At 33.1% G+C, this 16,663-nt stretch overlaps 1 protein-coding gene across 3 annotated transcripts; it reads right to left on the bottom strand.

Moving 5' to 3' along the window:
- Nucleotides 1-280: 280 nt before the first annotated feature.
- On the bottom strand, nt 281-14,297 carry LOC119638355 (fructose-bisphosphate aldolase). Of its 3 annotated transcripts, XM_038035098.1 has the most exons (5): nt 14,124-14,297; nt 6,824-7,640; nt 6,558-6,757; nt 3,987-4,061; nt 281-794 (listed from the first exon to the last, which is right to left on the bottom strand). In XM_038035098.1, the coding sequence occupies exons 2-5, from the start codon at nt 7,620-7,622 to the stop codon at nt 699-701; spliced, it is 1,170 nt and encodes a 389-aa protein (XP_037891026.1). In that variant the 5' UTR covers nt 7,623-7,640; nt 14,124-14,297; the 3' UTR covers nt 281-698. The 3 variants fall into 3 exon arrangements, with proteins under 3 accessions (XP_037891026.1, XP_037891025.1, XP_037891024.1); XM_038035097.1 differs by lacking the exon at nt 3,987-4,061 and having other exon boundaries at nt 14,124-14,295; XM_038035096.1 differs by lacking the exons at nt 281-794; nt 14,124-14,297 and adding an exon at nt 11,022-11,143 and having other exon boundaries at nt 3,916-4,061.
- Nucleotides 14,298-16,663: the final 2,366 nt, after the last annotated feature.

The following is a 16,663-nucleotide window of genomic DNA, read 5'->3' as shown; positions in this document are numbered from 1 at the left end:
TATAACGACAGCAGTGAATGCTTTTCCTTTCCCTCCATCTTGCTCCTTGCTTATAAACTATCACATATACATGATATAAGTTTCCTCAAAATTATTCTACAGAAATAGGATAACCGTCATGGGTATAAAAAATTGCTAACAAATTTTCAATATTTAATAAAAACAAATAATGATTTTATGTTATTTATGCCTAATTAGCTTTTATTTAAAAAACGAACAAATGAAGGAAATGTTTTTTCTGAACAATTTACGCTTACGTTTTCTATGTAGATATTTTCTCTTTTTTTTTTTTTGCTAACTTTATTATTTAGCTATACACGATTACAATAATGAACAACTTTTCATAAAATATTGTGCTTTCATGTTCTTTTTTGTCTTAATGTTTATCTAAAAAATGTTATATGAAATATGAATTTGTGTAACTTGCGTAGTTAAAGATTTTTTTGAACACGAAGCGTTTTTCACATGTTATGAGGTATTTGCAACTATCCTGAATTCCGTTTACGGCACAAGGTCAAAAAAAAAAAACCGGTAAAAAATATATTATATACAAATACAATTTCCAAAATTTTTACTTAACATATATATGCATGTATATAAAGGTGTTGATCATAAAATCTGTTGTAACTGTAGTTTCTAATGTTTGAACATTCAATGAAGTAAAGTAAAATATCTTTTTATTGATTTAACTCAATTGTTTAGTAGGCATGGTTGGCTACAAATAAGCCAGCATCCGCTCCAACACCGACCACACTACCGGCTACGTACTTACCAACTGCAGCTTGACTGTCAGCCTAAAAGAGAAATATTTAGGAAAAGAATTAGTTTTAAAACTTTTTTTTTTTGTATAGTTTTCATACTCTATAGCTTATGCTATTCTATAAGTAATTCTATTTCACTATTATTTTATATTTTAACCATATATTATAATTAAACCTAATGTATATAATAAATCATTTATAATAAACGCTAAACGATAAAAGATATCAACATGAATTTTTTTTATTTTTGATATGACTTGATATTATTATGCCCTACATCACTTGTGGTGCCGGATATATTAAGGTTGTGTGAACGTATTTCACACCCACAAGGGCTTACAATAGACCCTTGCGGGAGATGCTGATCGATTTAGAATCATTTTCTGAATCTGAACCTGTCCGCCGATCCGTCCGCCTGATGTCTGTCCAGATGGCAACTTTGGAGATATTTTGATGAAATTTGAAAGACCTATACATTTTAGGCCCAAGGACGAAATCTTTTGAAAATGGTTCGGATTGGACCACTTCTTCAACCAATTCCCATATAACATCTCATTTTAAGAAGTCGTTATATCAACAACTGCATTAAGCGAAGTGGTGTAGGGTGTTTAATTTTGGACCGTGTCCTACTATAGTGCTTCTTCTTACTTAAAAGTGATGACCGCCTTTAGACTTCAATCCTCGAACATCAAGTTTTGCCACTTTTTTACATAAATCTGTTCTTATTTCATCGATAACACGAACAATTTTGATGATTAAGAGGTCATTGAGGGTTCTTGGCTTATTGAAGTAAACCAATGCTTCAACATAGTCTTACAGTTCAGTGGACATACATGCCTTCAGCTCATCGCTCTGCGCCTCAACTAGGCATTTCCATTCAGCTTTTCTCGCAACAAACTGACTTTGTCACGAAATGTATGGCATGTTGCATCATGATATGCAGCCACACGTCGTTTTTGCCACAAAAAATGAATTAAGTTTCTCTAGTGTTCTCCATTGACGGTAACTTCAATCTCGTTTTCATGTTCAAAAATAACATTTTCAACCCACAAACCACATCCAAAAGTCATCTTTATACACGTAAAATTCCGGTGCGCACATCACATATGTTTTCTTTAACCCAATGGGCCCAAAGGGGCAATAATTCTTATTCACGAAACATTCAACCAAATATAAACTTCATTCCACTTACGGGCAACATAACTGTTGTAAGCTATAAGAATGTGTGTACGCTGTGTGCGTGTGTTAAAAACACTTCAAAAAATGTGATCCAAATGGATGACCCTATATCTTAAATTATTATTTGTAATAGGCTTAAAATCCTGGTAGCTGACTTTTTTTTTAGCTTATAATTGCTATTGTAAGTTAATTATTAAAATAAGTAAATGAAATTTTAATTATATAACAATACATATAATTCATTTTCATTACCTTTACATGCAAAATTGTTCAAGTGTGACTATAGTGTGTAAAAGAATATCAATTTTATATTCAAAAGCTTCCACTTTTCGACGACATCTTCTTGACTGAAATTATATTTTTCAACCACAACTTGGCCAAAATTGCTGATGATTAATTTTAGATTCTTTTAAGCTAATTTATCTGCATCTAATGCAATATTATGAGGCTATTAATAAAAAATATCTAAAATAGAAAGGATGCATTTCTCAAAACCTATGCATTTAAACGAAGATGTATAAAATGGGGAACGGATTCGAAAGCACGAATTTTTAAAGATTTTTGAATTCCAATAACATTCTCATCTATCAGTAAGTTTTGAAATATTTTGATGAAATTTGACACTGACATGGTTCAGCCCAGGAAAAAATCCCGATTGAAGATGAACTCGATCGGGCAATTTACATTCCTTATTTTGAAACAATTTACTAAGAAAAAAATTTTTGCAATTCACAAATTTCCCAACAAAAATTGCTGAGTAATACTATTTCGATATACTAAATTGATGCGAGAAATTTGGATAGGATGGGTTGATGTTTCGAACCCTTTGTACAAAGTTAAACCTTTCGTTAGGGTAACGGTCTAATGTTTCATTTTTTACTGTAAGGACTGCGTATAAATTTAAATAAAAGTCCGCTTTAGCAGGCGTGGTTTAATTGGTCTGACCAGAGAGTTCAATTTCAAGTACTTTACGGCGAAAATAAGTAGAGGTCTTTGGCAAGAACATGAATTTTGTTAAATTTGGTTCGCTTGAATCAAAATTCAATATAAAGGCTGATGATCTATGGAGATAAGATGCAATTTTTAATAATTTATCTCTAAACTAAATAAAGAATTGTATTAGATAAGGTGGTCTAGGGTATTTCATGATTAGGCTTGCACGATTGTGTTATTTTGACTTGTTTAAGCTTAGTTTAGACCTGGCATAGGCGACGGCTGTGTTCAAAATAGTAATGCTGCAAGTCGATTGTAGCTCTCTTCACCACCGGTGCAGCTGTGCAGGTATCAAATTTGAAATCCGTTTAAATATTTTTCTGTCTATAAAATGAGCCCCACTGGGCATTGAGCGGATCTTCCTTACAACAAAATATCTTCCGAAGCAATTTTAAATTTTTATAGATCTAGGATTTCAATTCGATTCTCTTAAAAAAAAAATAACGCCTAAATAGTTGATTTATTAAAAATAGTGAGCACTTACATGATTTGGTAAAAAGCGGTTAAAGCTAAAATTCTCAATGAAAACATGCTACACCTTGTAAACACGAATTCCATTAAATATTTTCAAATGAAAACTTTTCACAACAACCTCTAAAATTCCGCCCTAAAATTATTGTAGATAATAAGCATTAAAAATTCAAATCATTTGAGGATTTCAGGAAATTTCTATTTCTTTTTTTGTTAATATGATTTTATACTTAAAAATTTTAAATTAACCCTTAATCGTCCACTACCGCCTCATAAACGCCACTATAGTTCAACTTACTAGGCTTAATGGCGGTAAGCTGTTTTCTGTTTGAACTCGGCGGTAAGCAAATTTAGGAAAATTCCGGACTATTAAGAGTTAACGTGAGTTTACTTATAAAAACTAAAACAGTAAACAGGAATGCTGTATAAGTCTTAAATTTTCTGAGCAATTTTGCATAATTCTTCAAGACCTTTTTGTAAACTTTCTTAAAATTTTTTTTCTTTCTTTTTTTTTTTTATGTTTGTGTTTGTTGTTTATAAGCGATTTTGTTTCTCGTTTTTTTAGTATTTGTGTGAGGCAACAAACAAACTGGTATTGGCAGCATATGACGGTATTGAGCCAGCAACATATTTGCCTTGACATGCAAGTGCATTGGCCTGCATTAGTTGAAGAAAGATAGAAAATGAGAAATATCGATTATATATAATAAAAAAAAAAAAAAAAACATTTTGTTAATAAAATTAAAATAAAAATTTAAAAATAAAAGATCAAAAAAACGTGACAATGAACTTGGAAATGAAACATATGTTCTTTTACAAGAAATGTAATGGAAGCAGTAATAATAGCAAAAGTAAAATGAAACCATAAAGCAACAATGAAACCTAAAGTAAGGAAACAGTGTTTTAGCTGCAGGAGCCTGTTCCCGCTCAAGATAAGGAAACAGTGTTTTATGTTAATTTTTTTATAGCAATATAGATCAAGCTTAAGTGACGTATGCTACTGTATCCAATATGACCCATCTTAAAAAATTTTAAGTTTAATCACCATTTTGACACTAGATTGCCGGAGCGTGTTAACTTTATTGTTATCTGTATTTGGAAATATAATATGATTTTTTTAAAAAGACGTTGTGGTTTTCAATAAAATTGTGAACTATATACAAATACTAATACCCATCCCTTAGTTGCAAAAATCCATATGTACCCACTTTGACGGATGTCAGTCAAATTGGCTGATTAGATAAAGTATGGAAAGCATTTATTAAGAACAAACGGAACAGTCAATAAACAATTGTTTCCAACAACAGCCAAATGTTGCTTTACTCAACACAAGCCGAATAAACCAGATAACTTTGGCATGAAATTCGGCATCGAAACGCTTGAATGGTCAAGTTCAAGTGTCATGAAAAAGAAATGGAGCTAAAGCCGTCTGTGCTAAAGATATTGCAAAAAACCAACGGCGAAAATATTTTAAAAACAGAATGTGTATGTAAAAATATATGTTTTTGACTAAAGTTTCTGTTAAAATAATTTTTTTTTTTCAAACCGTCAATCTCGACGTTTGAGTAAAACCCCACTACGCGGCAATCTAGTGTTAAGTAAGAATGAAGAGATCGTTAATTGTAGGCGAGTTAGTAAGTAAGCTTTAAAATGTTTCACGACACCGGTTAGTGCATAATTTTTAAAGTTAATCATCGAATTGTTTGATATACGCCTTATATTATTTAAATATTCTCGCCCTTTTTTTTTCAATACTGTATGTATTTCTTTTCTGCAGACGTAGATCATATTTGTGAGCTAATTATGACTATGTCCATATATGGTAATTTTAGCGACTTTCGGAATATTAAGGGGAGAAAAGCAGAGACGCAGACAACTAAGACAGACTGCGTGACCAATTTGGACAATCGCCCTGGTTTTTGACCAAGCCTTATATAGCCTTTATACGGTCCCTCATTGTTAGCTGGTGCAGTAATTGAACTAAAATTTAATGTAATGGGTCTCCGCGGTTTTTTGCCACTAGATTGTCTCAAGTGAATATGTGCTTAGGAAGTGACATTTCAGCTTCAATTTTTTGCGGAGATAGTTTTCTAATTCTTTGCTCGAGTAAAAATTGATTGGTTATATTGATTCGAAAATGAGTAAAATATCCGAAGAAATACGCTATTTAATGCTTTCTATTATAAAGAAGATAAAAACGCTTCAAGAAACAAATTTTTTTTTTGAAAAGTACGGTAAGAATGGTATACATGGACGAAGGATCCAAGAGTAGTTTGCTTGATTCCGTTCTGGAAGTTTCGATGTCAAAGATGCACCTCACAGTCACTGAAAAAGGCAATGCTGGAGTAAGACCAGTACACAAGATGTGAGGAAATAGAGGAGGCAGTAAACATCGACTACATAGCAGTGTGGAATTATTTGAGAAGAATAGGCTGCAAAAAGAAGCTCAAAGGAAGACCAGAGAACCCCGGAGACCTTTCATATCACCCATTAATTTCACTTCGATGAGGAATGCAAATGAATGAAATGATAAAGAAAAATAAAAAAGAAACAAACGCTAAACAATTATCGAACGCAATGAAATGTTAAAAGCTTTGCTGATGATTATTTACATTAGAGGCGACTTGTTACTCGAATTTCCAGCCAAATTGACAAAGTAGGTTATATTCAATGTTATGAAACAATTTTAATATTTTAATATAAAGGTTATCGTCTAATGGTTTTACCATACACCGTTGCGGCACGCAACGACCTAAAGCAACACCACGTACAACCTAAATAAGCAAACAGATTAAGTATAATAATGTTATTAAAAATAATTACAAAAATATTTAATAGTGCGTTGAGTCAAGTGATCAATTTCTAGTGCCTTACAGTAGGTATGCTTGGGTTGTTTTCATGCGTTTATGTGTAAATTTAAATTAAATTTTAATTAAAAAAATTATCATAATACCCGAGTGCTGTGTGTATATACATATGGGAATGTATCGATAACTTTTACCATAATCTAGCTTAAAATCCGTAATGAGATAACAATAATCCCCCTATACATGTGTGTTTCACTTGCGTATGTTATAAATTCCAACAACAAAACTTAATTTCTACAAAATCCTCTGAAGTGTTAAGTTCAAAATCACTACTACTATCACTAACCTTAGCACGTTTAAGTAATTCTTTTTGTCCAGCTTCGACGCTCTCCTTTTTGCCGCCCCAAGCACGCAATACAGAAGCTTGCAAGGCTCGACCATAAGAAAAGGTCAAAGCCCACGGTTTCAGCAAAGAAACATTATTTATAGCACTCAAATGTACAGAGGCTTCTTCTTCCGATTGACCACCCGACAGAAAAGTGATACCTTGTAGAAAAGAGACATTCGATATTAATAATTTTAAAAAAGTAAAAAAGTGATTAAATTGTTTACCGGGCACAGCAGCGGGTACTGTGCGGCGTAATGCTTCTACAGTGGCTAAGGCCACATCTTCGGGTTTATATTGCTTTTTGCACGATTGTCCAGGCATTACCATGTTCGGCTTCAAAAGCGTACCTTCCAAAAAGACATGATGATCGTTCAAAGCTTTATAAACAGCTGCCAGAACGGTCTCCGTGACTTTTTGGGTACGCTCCAAATCATGATCACCATCGGGTAATACTTCTGGTTCTACAATCGGCACGATGCCCTGCGATTGGCAAATAGAAGCGTAACGAGCTAATACATTAGCATTCTCCATAATGGCTTGATAGGAGGGTGTATTCTTGCCAATCTTCAAAACACAACGCCATTTAGCAAAATCGCAGCCATCTTTCTTGTATTGAAAGCAACGGCAAGCCAAGTCATCCAAGCCTTGAGTAGTACATTCATCCTCTGAACCCATCAATGGTACAACACCTTTGTCGACTTTAATGCCGGGTATAATGTTACGCTGCTTTAACAATTCAACGAATGGTGTACCGTCGTCGGTTTTCTGATATAAAGTTTCGTGGAATAAAATGACACCGGAAATGCTTTCTCCCAATGAAGGATCGCTAGTGAACAATAGCTGGCGATATTGACGGCGATTTTCTTCGGTATTTTCAACGCCAATATCCTTTAATCGTTTACCCATAGTCGAAACCGATTCGTCTGCAGCGAGAATACCTTTGCCGGGCGCCACAATAGCATTAGCAATACGTGCCAATTCGCATTGCAAGGCTTCATTGGGGTAACTGAAGTACGTGGTCATTGTGAGATTCGCGATTACCTAATAGTAATAGTAAAAATTGAGAACGTATCAATGAAATCCTTTTAGTAATAATTCACGGATATGTATTTTTCAAAAGCGAATATCAATTAACAGAACATTTGATAGAACGTTTAAAATAACATTTATGTAATATTGTGACGCAATTCCAGCTGTCGACATATAGTCCGGTTTCCTCATTTAAATGATTCTACAATTATTTTTAAGGAGTTTTTTCCTAATTCATGCTTCAGGCGATCGGCATTTTCAGGTTATTAGATGTGCTCCCAAATTCTTGCACATAAATCAAGATATGGGAGATGAATTGAAAAGAACGTTACGTAACTTTACATCATACAAATTATTGAGGAGTCACGTTCTTCAAACAAGGAAAGACTAGGAACGAAGCAAAACAAAAACGTGTAGAAGTTCTGCCTTTTTCTTTAGAGAGGCTCCTGTTAAAAAGGCTCAGTCCTTCGGTTTATTTAATATAGAACGTACACGTATTGGCGAAACGTTCAGTAGTCGTATATTCCACTCGAAAAGAGGTTTTAATTTCGAAGATGACTGAGGCTATTTTACACATCACAAAATGCCACTAAGTATATATATCCTTGGTCCAGCATCAAATTCTGAATCGAGATAAATACGTCTGTCTGGCCATCTGTTCTAAATGGAAGTTCTTGCAAGCGCGATGGCATACAAAACAGGTTCAATCGGTCGGAAGGTTATGCCTACTGCACCATATAAACTGGGAACACGAGACAAAGCTTTTATTTTGAAAATAGAAAAAAGCAGCCGCGTCTATTCTACATTAAAGAGCATGAAAATTTAGTTTTTATATTTTTTTGTGTTTTTTAGAACGACGGTGATGGCCACGACTGAATATAATTTTCTTACTTGTTTTTATGTGATTTTTGTTTTGAGTTCTTTTTTAGCAAACGCAAAGACCGAATTAAACAAGTGCTTACTGTATTCAATTTTTTTTTTTTTGTAATTTTAATGCAAAAATGCTAAGAAGCTTAACATGTGTGTATCTGAACTTTGATGCCTGTATATGCGAACATATTTAGATATATGTATGTTACAGAAATAGGTTTTTTGTGTAGACATAAACTATTTAGAGACATTTTGGTTTTTCTCTTCTACACAATGTTGAGAAACTAGCTTATCAACTAATATTCTTATGTGAATATGGAAACACTCATGACCGTATTTGCCAACATATGAGAGTAAGCGTATAAAAATTGCTAGCATATGAGAATAAGCGTTTATGAATGTTTATAATTCTCAATAATTGAAAATGTGTTTGTCTAAAAATTGCGTCCATCCGATTATAAGCATCCATTTGTTTATAATTCTCAAGAATTGAACATGTATTAGTTTCCTTGTCCATACCAAACTTATCCAACTTTCATGGACAGATTGGCAATAGAGCACTAAAACTCAAAAGACCGTTTAACCGGGCGGAGAAATGCAGCAAGGAATCCATAATCTCTAATGGTATGGGCCATGTAGAAACAGCCCAGAGAAATCCGAAATTAGAAGATTCGTGTTTATTACGACGACCGTTCAGTCTCAATGGTAGCTCGATTCTTATTATAGTTTAGTTTAACGACATCCCTCCAACTTCACTTCAAGTAACTCGACATTTTTTATTTGGGAACCACGAAAACGAAAAAAGTGTAATTATTACAATGCTTGGTTGATCATGGCGCTTGAATTTTTAGTTAAAAACTTTTACGCAATCATGGACAAAACGTATCTTTTTCCAGACTAATCGAATGGCGAGGGTTTTATGCATAAAATATTATCTTTTGTAAAGAGAAAAAAGAAAATTGCACAATATTTGACTTTGTTAGATTTGTACGGCGATTTTGAGGGCACCGGCATTTCGATTATTTCGACTTTTTTTCGTAGCTGATGAAAATTAAACAAGCCACGACAAATCTGCTGCCAGTCTTCACGCTTCCGTAAATGCTTTAAAACTACTCACTACCTGTGTTTTTGTCGGGAACGACTGGCCAGTGTATATGAAGTTTTATTTGAAAACAAGAGCAGCGGCTAAGGGTTAGTTCATTGTAATAATCGCTGAGGAAACCAGCCCGAGAGGAGGAGCTTTTTGTCGTTTATATAGATTGACAACATCAACTAGACCATAATCTTACAATAGATAACTTGCTTTGATATAAGGATATGTGTACTCATACATATTGAAATCCATTACATATATGTCCGCCTATATATATATCTAATAATAACACATATGAATTTTCTCGTTATATTCATCAGATTGATTTAAAAATTGATATATTTGGATTTAAGTTTTCACTCCTCAGTGCAAGATATACTTACATACATATAAATATATATATATTTCGGTCAAAGCAAGTTATGTGCTGAACGAATATGGTATCAATTTGTCTTGCCAATCTATATAAATTTGTTACATCAATTATTTAAACAGAAGGAAGGATAGGCGAACATAAATGAACCGTTAGAAGCGTTGACGAATGACCATAAATTTATTTTCCGCGGTATATAAAATGATATTTGAGTCCAATAATAACAACGTCAGGGATCTTGCATGAAATGATTATATCGCTATTCAATCTTATCAGGGTACATACTTTATTGGTCTACGTAGCCTGTTTCAAGCGTTGGCAAATGATTATTACTGTCTTACATAAAATATATTGAGACTACTAATAACACATATGCATATGTACATAAATTGTGTAGATCTTTTATTTCGCACTAATACCATTTCGCAAAACCCACGTCACTTATCTTTTACATTAGTACCCTCAAGTTGAGCAAAATCTGGCAACATTGTTGCTCATCAATTAGCATCACAACTAAGGGAGACACATAATTTTCTTTTCACTAAAAACGTCACTACGTATCTACAAGATGTATGAGTTCTTATTGTTGTTGCATAATATATATATGTATATATATATATGTATATATAGTATACGAATACTTTCACTCTTATTTAAATCCATTATTATGGACGACTTAAAATTGTTTATATTAAAAAAAAAAAAAGGAAAAAGCCGGCCCATGCGCTAAACGTACAGTTTCTTACGTATGCATAAATATTTGCAAATAAAATATTTTTATTTTATGTCTTTCAAATAAACAGTGAGAAGAAGCCTACAGCAAAAACGACGGCAGTATGTATTTTTTTTTTTTTTTTTGACATTGTAAAAGGTTAAATTGTTGAAGAGAAAGGTAGCGAAGTAATAGTATGAGAGAGTTTCAGAGTAAGTTTACATTGCATTTGACTCGATTGACCTTCGATAATATAGTGTAAGTGGGCACGCATAGTTAATAAAATGTAACGGAGCACATGGCACTTAAACAAATTGCACTTGAAAAAGTTAGGTAAAAACTTACTTTTCAATCACTTTTTTTTAAATAAAAAATTTCCAAAATATTTCAGGAATTATAAAAGTATCGTCTATGTACACCTTACTTGGACAACGCCTAAACTTGGAGTGTAAATGGACACAAATATTTTAACCACTTTTATGAAAAAAGAAACCGCTCGGTGAGACAAGAAAGTCTATCAAAAAAAAAAAAAAAAAAAAAATTTTTTATAAAGAAACCAAAAAGTATACCGACGAGAAAAGGCACTTAATGTGAACTAAACGAAAAAAAAAAAAAAAACAAAATATTCCAACATTAACTTTTATAAAGAGAGAGGACGACGAAGAGAAAAAGAAAAGTCACATATCTCTGCATAATTAAAGCAATGCGTTTATATATAAACACTCTTTTTTTATTTCATATTCCACGTTGGCATTTATGCATCTAGAGCGGAATATTATGAAAAATATATGCAAAACGCAACATGACAACGGCAAGTTTTGCAAATTATCAGAAACGAGCCCCCAATACGTTTATAATTATCGTAAGCTTATGAAGAGAGTGAGAGCCCTAAGAGAAACTAATGAAGTGGGAGAGAAGTAAGAAGAAAGAAACCGAGACAGAGAGAGAGAGCGAACTTAAGTCGAATCTTTAATACCCAACATCTTATGAATACTTTTGTTTAAATTTCTTAAGGAAGTCTTCAGTCTTAGGTGAAGTTAAATACAGGCGTCCCTCATATAACAATCTTAACTCGAGGCAATAGATCAAGAAAATATGCACGGTGTTATATAAGACTCATGGATTAATGCGTAAAGTTTATGATAGTTGAAACTGCATTCCATATAAATGGAGAAGGAAGTTAACCTTAAGTTTTTATAAAAACAAATTGAACACTGCGATCAAAAACAAAAGTGAAGAATGTATTGTAATAAGGAAAACCACTGTATTGCACCACTGTATATTCTAGATCATCCTATACTTATTCATATAACGATTTTTCAAGAGTAGGCTTTAAATGGGTAATGATCGAAAAAATGCTCCGAACCATCTTCAATGTCGTGCGTCCTTGGGAGCCAAAACACGCCAGTGTATCAAATATCATCAAAATATCTCTAAAAGAAAACAAAGTGGACAGACGGACGTACAAGCTTAAATCCATTCACAGTGTATAGTGAAAGGTCGGCCTATATCAACTCCTTTTGGGTGTTGCGTACATCCGTATAAATTTGCTGTACTCTTGCATTAAAATAGCAATGACGACTACAAAATTAATTTTCAAAAAAATTACAGTTAAGCTATTTGTTTTTCTCAAAGTTGTTTATTAACAATGAAATAAAAATAAAAGCAATAGGCGAAATGAAAAAAAATTCCAGACGAATACGTATTCGATTTTTTGAAATCGTGTTATATCAAAACCAAGGATCGAAATCGTGTTGTAAGGAGGAAGTCTGCACATAAGGGTTTACATAAAAATTAGAATAAAATATGACTTTTTTAACGATTGCATTATTTACTAGATAGTTTGGCGATAAGTTCAGTAATATGATAATGAAATAAACTTTGGTGCCCTTTTATGGATTGTCATAGCAGAGGTAGTTAGACGACCTTTCGAAGATTTTTATACCGCGAAAAGAAGACGGTATACTAGATTTGTTCCTCCGAAGAAATGCGAGGAAAATAATTTTACTTTTATCTGATCAGAGTGAGTTTCCCGAATCGTTTTAAAAATGTATCCGTGCGTTCGTCTGGAGACTACTTATGTATTATTGACAACCGCGCATTTAATTTGAAGAAGGGGGAAGTTATTCTTATTCATATGCTATATAAGCATCTAAAATTTGGCATAAGTATCTTGCATTGCCATTCAAATAAAGCGTAGACAATTAATTGGCGGGTAATTACGTGGTTTAGCAGCTGCTTCGCAAACTCGGCTGAATAGCAAAGCGAAAGCTTACTTTTTCATAATATGACAAGCGGCCTGGAATGTTTAATAACTCAAGGCCTAGCGGGAAACGGTGTCTTCAAGGTATAAAGTTTATAGTAATCAAGAATGAAAGGACCAGAGAGTTGGGAAGTTATTACTAAACACTAATGCATCAGAAGTGGAAACAAAAGATTTTATTGCATTATTTGGGCTCTAGTATATTACGTAATAACTCCTACGTCACATTTATATCACAGAAGTTTCCTAACACCACGTGGCGTCAAATATATGTTGCCAACTTAAAGGACCCTTTATTTTACTTTTTCAGAATACTTTAAATGCATGGACGTAAAGTCTATATCAATTGATGTCATATAATCGCCAAAAAAAAAAAAAAAATGTTGGTCTTTATTGAAGGTGTTCCCCAGGATATCCTGATAGCGAAGAGGTTAAGAATGTGATATTGAAATTTTGCAAAATTTCTTGGATGGACAAGTGAACATGACTGCAGTGCTTTAAAATTTCAATGTTACAAAACGACCCTTAGCTAAAAATACATATTTATGAGTTGAATGATAAGTAAGCGTACATTTGTCCTACGATATAAAAAAAAAAGTACTATATGCTTTGCATATCGTCTGGGTTTTTAAAATTTTTTTTTTTGGCAAAAGTACAGGTCATTAGAGATGCTAAAACAACAAGTCGACATAAGCAAAATCTGTTGGTAAAATAGTATTCGTTTTAAGCTATCGAAAAATTTCACGTTTCATTTTTTTTTTCTTTTTTGTAAAGAGAAAAGATAAAACCGGCATTTTTTCGCGAGGCGCCGGTTAAACGAACTCTCAGATAATTATAAATACACAAATTTTCATATTAGTTAGAAGCTCTTCACGAAAATTTGTATTTATTTACTTACTTTTTTTTTTTTTTTTATCAGTAATAAATATTCATAATAAGCACTTTAACCTTCAGGGTCTCATTATCTCTATAAAACGTAAAGCACATTCATAATTTAAAAACGAGAAACGCACACACTCATATATATATATATGTGTATATATATATATTCAGAATACTATAGTAAATTGCCTTCGATTACAAATTAAGAGCATCATGTTAGTTTAGCAAATACTAAGCGTCACTTAAAGTTGATTTTCCAAAGCGAGTATTTAATTGCAATTTAATGTTAAGCATTTACTCACCCAATAATTTTGTTTTTTATTTTATTCACAACAAATTTTGTTTAGCGATGTTTTTTCTGTTTTTTGTTTGTATTACTTTGCACTAGTATTTAGGTGGAAAATTTTTACTGCTTTGCTGGAGACGAACGAGTTGCGACTTTCTAAATAAAATCCAAAATAAAAGTAAAGATGTGGTTGCATACCGTAGGCCGAAAGAAAGCAAAAAAAAAAACGGAAAACAAATAAAATATGTTTTCGAGATATAGATAAGTAAACGTCAAAAAGGTTGTTTGAAGGTCACTTTTTTGGTGAATAGTCATCAATAAAGAGAGACTAAAGAACTAACAGCATGCTTAAAAATGAATAAATTCTTCCTACAACTGGGTAATGGTTGCTGTCCAAACTAAAATAATTGCTTTACTGTGAATATTAAAATTGGATTTATTACTTACTTCAGAAGGTGATGTTAAAAATAATTTCTTTAAATTTGATAGAAAATTTTTTATTTTATTTCTTTTGAAATCGGGTAAGTAAAGAAACTACAGAATATCAATGTAATTAATAAGAAAACACAGACTGGAAAAATAACGATAGTAAAAGTGCGTCTCCCATATATTGAGGGGTTGCAAAATTTTTGGGCATCGATTTCTACAGGTAAAATGTTAAATAAATGGGAAATACTAGATTACATAATTAAATTCGATAATTTTGACCTTTCTCTATATAAGATAACAATTTTCCATTTCATATTATTGACCTAGTCAGCTCCTTTTTCCAAATTTATTACTTTTATTCTTTATTTGAAGAAATCTGCTGGCGAAGCCCATCAAACACGGTCAGAGGCTTATGCTGATGCTGCTCCATCATATTGCAATAATCGCTTTTGGTTTCAATGGCTTAAAAGTGGCGGCACGAATTGACTGAAAATAGCATGTTTTGACACTTTTTACAAGAATTGCCCACGATACACTGTTGCAGCTCAAAAGGGTAGTTTGGACACACCTAGCGTACTCACCAGACATAGTGTCTCCTGATTACCACTTGTTCAGATCGGTGCAGAATGGCTTGGCTGGCACGCGGCACCGTAAAATTGAAGAAAGGCGAAATTGGGTCGGTGGGTGGATTGCTGCCAAACCAGTTATAGTTCCATCAACCAGAACAAGTTTTTTCGACATGATATTTCTATGTGGCGGATAGTATTGTAAAACGTTGTAAAAAATTATAAAAACTATATTTGATTAATATCTACATTGTACCAACTTTCCACAATAAATCCGTTTTTTCAAGTGAAAAAATGATCAAAAGTTTTGCCAATAAAATCATAGGTCGATGGAGACTATAGGTGGTATGGGATATAGAGTGTCCCAGGGCATACGACTAGCCTGTCCACTAAGTAAGTTTCGTTTATCCGCTTGCTTTCATAAGGGTTCTAGCACGTGTATTTCTTTATTGTAATCTATAACGTGCATGCACTCATGCATACATGGCTCAAAAATAATTTGATTACCTTAGACCGTGCGAAGCGCACAGGTAATGTATAACCAGAATACCTGCAAAATAGAAAAAAACTGAAAATGAAAATCTTACTTAGTTACGCGTATGTTAGTACTGACTTGTAATTTCTCTTCTCTTTCCTTCATCTTCGGCTAAGACGATGATTTTTCAATTTTTTCTGTTATTTATTCTTTTTTTATCGAAAAGCTTTTGGAGCTAAATGTCCCCTAATTAAAGTCTTGCGCGTAGCATCCATCTATTTTTCCGAAGCCGTACTCCAAGATGCAATCCATTCGTCCCAAGCTTCCTTGGCATTTATCAATTCCTTGGAATCAAAAACGCGCGCCTGTTACTCATTTGTCTTCAAGAATGCCACTATGCACTAATACAGCTACAATAACACGTACTTCTCACTGATGTGAAAGTGCCTTGGTGCCAATGTTGAAATAAATTTAAACTTTCCCTGTAATGATGCGATCGTAAGTGCTCCAAGTCGGACATCAATACCAATAAATTACTCTCCTTTATAAGCGACAATGTCTTCTGTGGACCGCTTTCATAATATTAAAGCTCTTGCACAAAACGTCCAGCTTCCTCTATAATACCCATCACAGCGCAAACATACATTTACAGTTAGTACAGTAGGTTAGTCCTTATGGATCAAAATTTGTAGACACTAAAAATTATAAAAACAAGTCGAAAACTTTGGCTTTGATAAGTGAAAGATTAAATCATTTTATTATTATTATTATTATTATTAAGTTCGCCAGAGAAATAAATTCTAAGACTAAACTCTTAAAAGCACTAAGATCTAAGGCTATTGGCTTTTATTAAAAACTCTACCGCATTTGAGATTCGAACCCACGACCATTGACTTGCAAGTCGAGATTCCTCGCCTTCGGCTACCCAGGCGGATTTAAATCATTTTAATGCGAGATATTGTTAGCGTTTCTTAGCCACATGTTGTGATAATAATTTTATTGTACCTCATCAGTATGAAAATGTTGATAAGGCGACTTATCTTTTTTATTTTATTTCTTTTTTACATATTTCGAAACAGGAAGCAG

This window comes from Glossina fuscipes, unplaced genomic scaffold (genome assembly GCF_014805625.2).
Source record: "Glossina fuscipes isolate IAEA_lab_2018 unplaced genomic scaffold, Yale_Gfus_2 88, whole genome shotgun sequence".
NCBI lineage: Eukaryota > Metazoa > Arthropoda > Insecta > Diptera > Glossinidae > Glossina > Glossina fuscipes.
The sequence above is the reverse complement of the archived record's forward strand: the minus strand, read 5'-3'. Positions and strand labels throughout refer to the sequence as shown.

Coding starts and splice junctions, on each gene's coding strand:
- LOC119638355 (XM_038035098.1), bottom strand. CDS start 7,622: ATGACCACGTACTTCAGTTACCCCAATGAAGCCTTGCAATGCGAATTG. Junction 6,758..6,823: donor AGTACCCGCTGCTGTGCCCG/GTAAACAATTTA, acceptor CTTTTCTACAAG/GTATCACTTTTCTGTCGGGT. Junction 4,062..6,557: donor AATTACTTAAACGTGCTAAG/GTTAGTGATAGT, acceptor CAACTAATGCAG/GCCAATGCACTTGCATGTCA.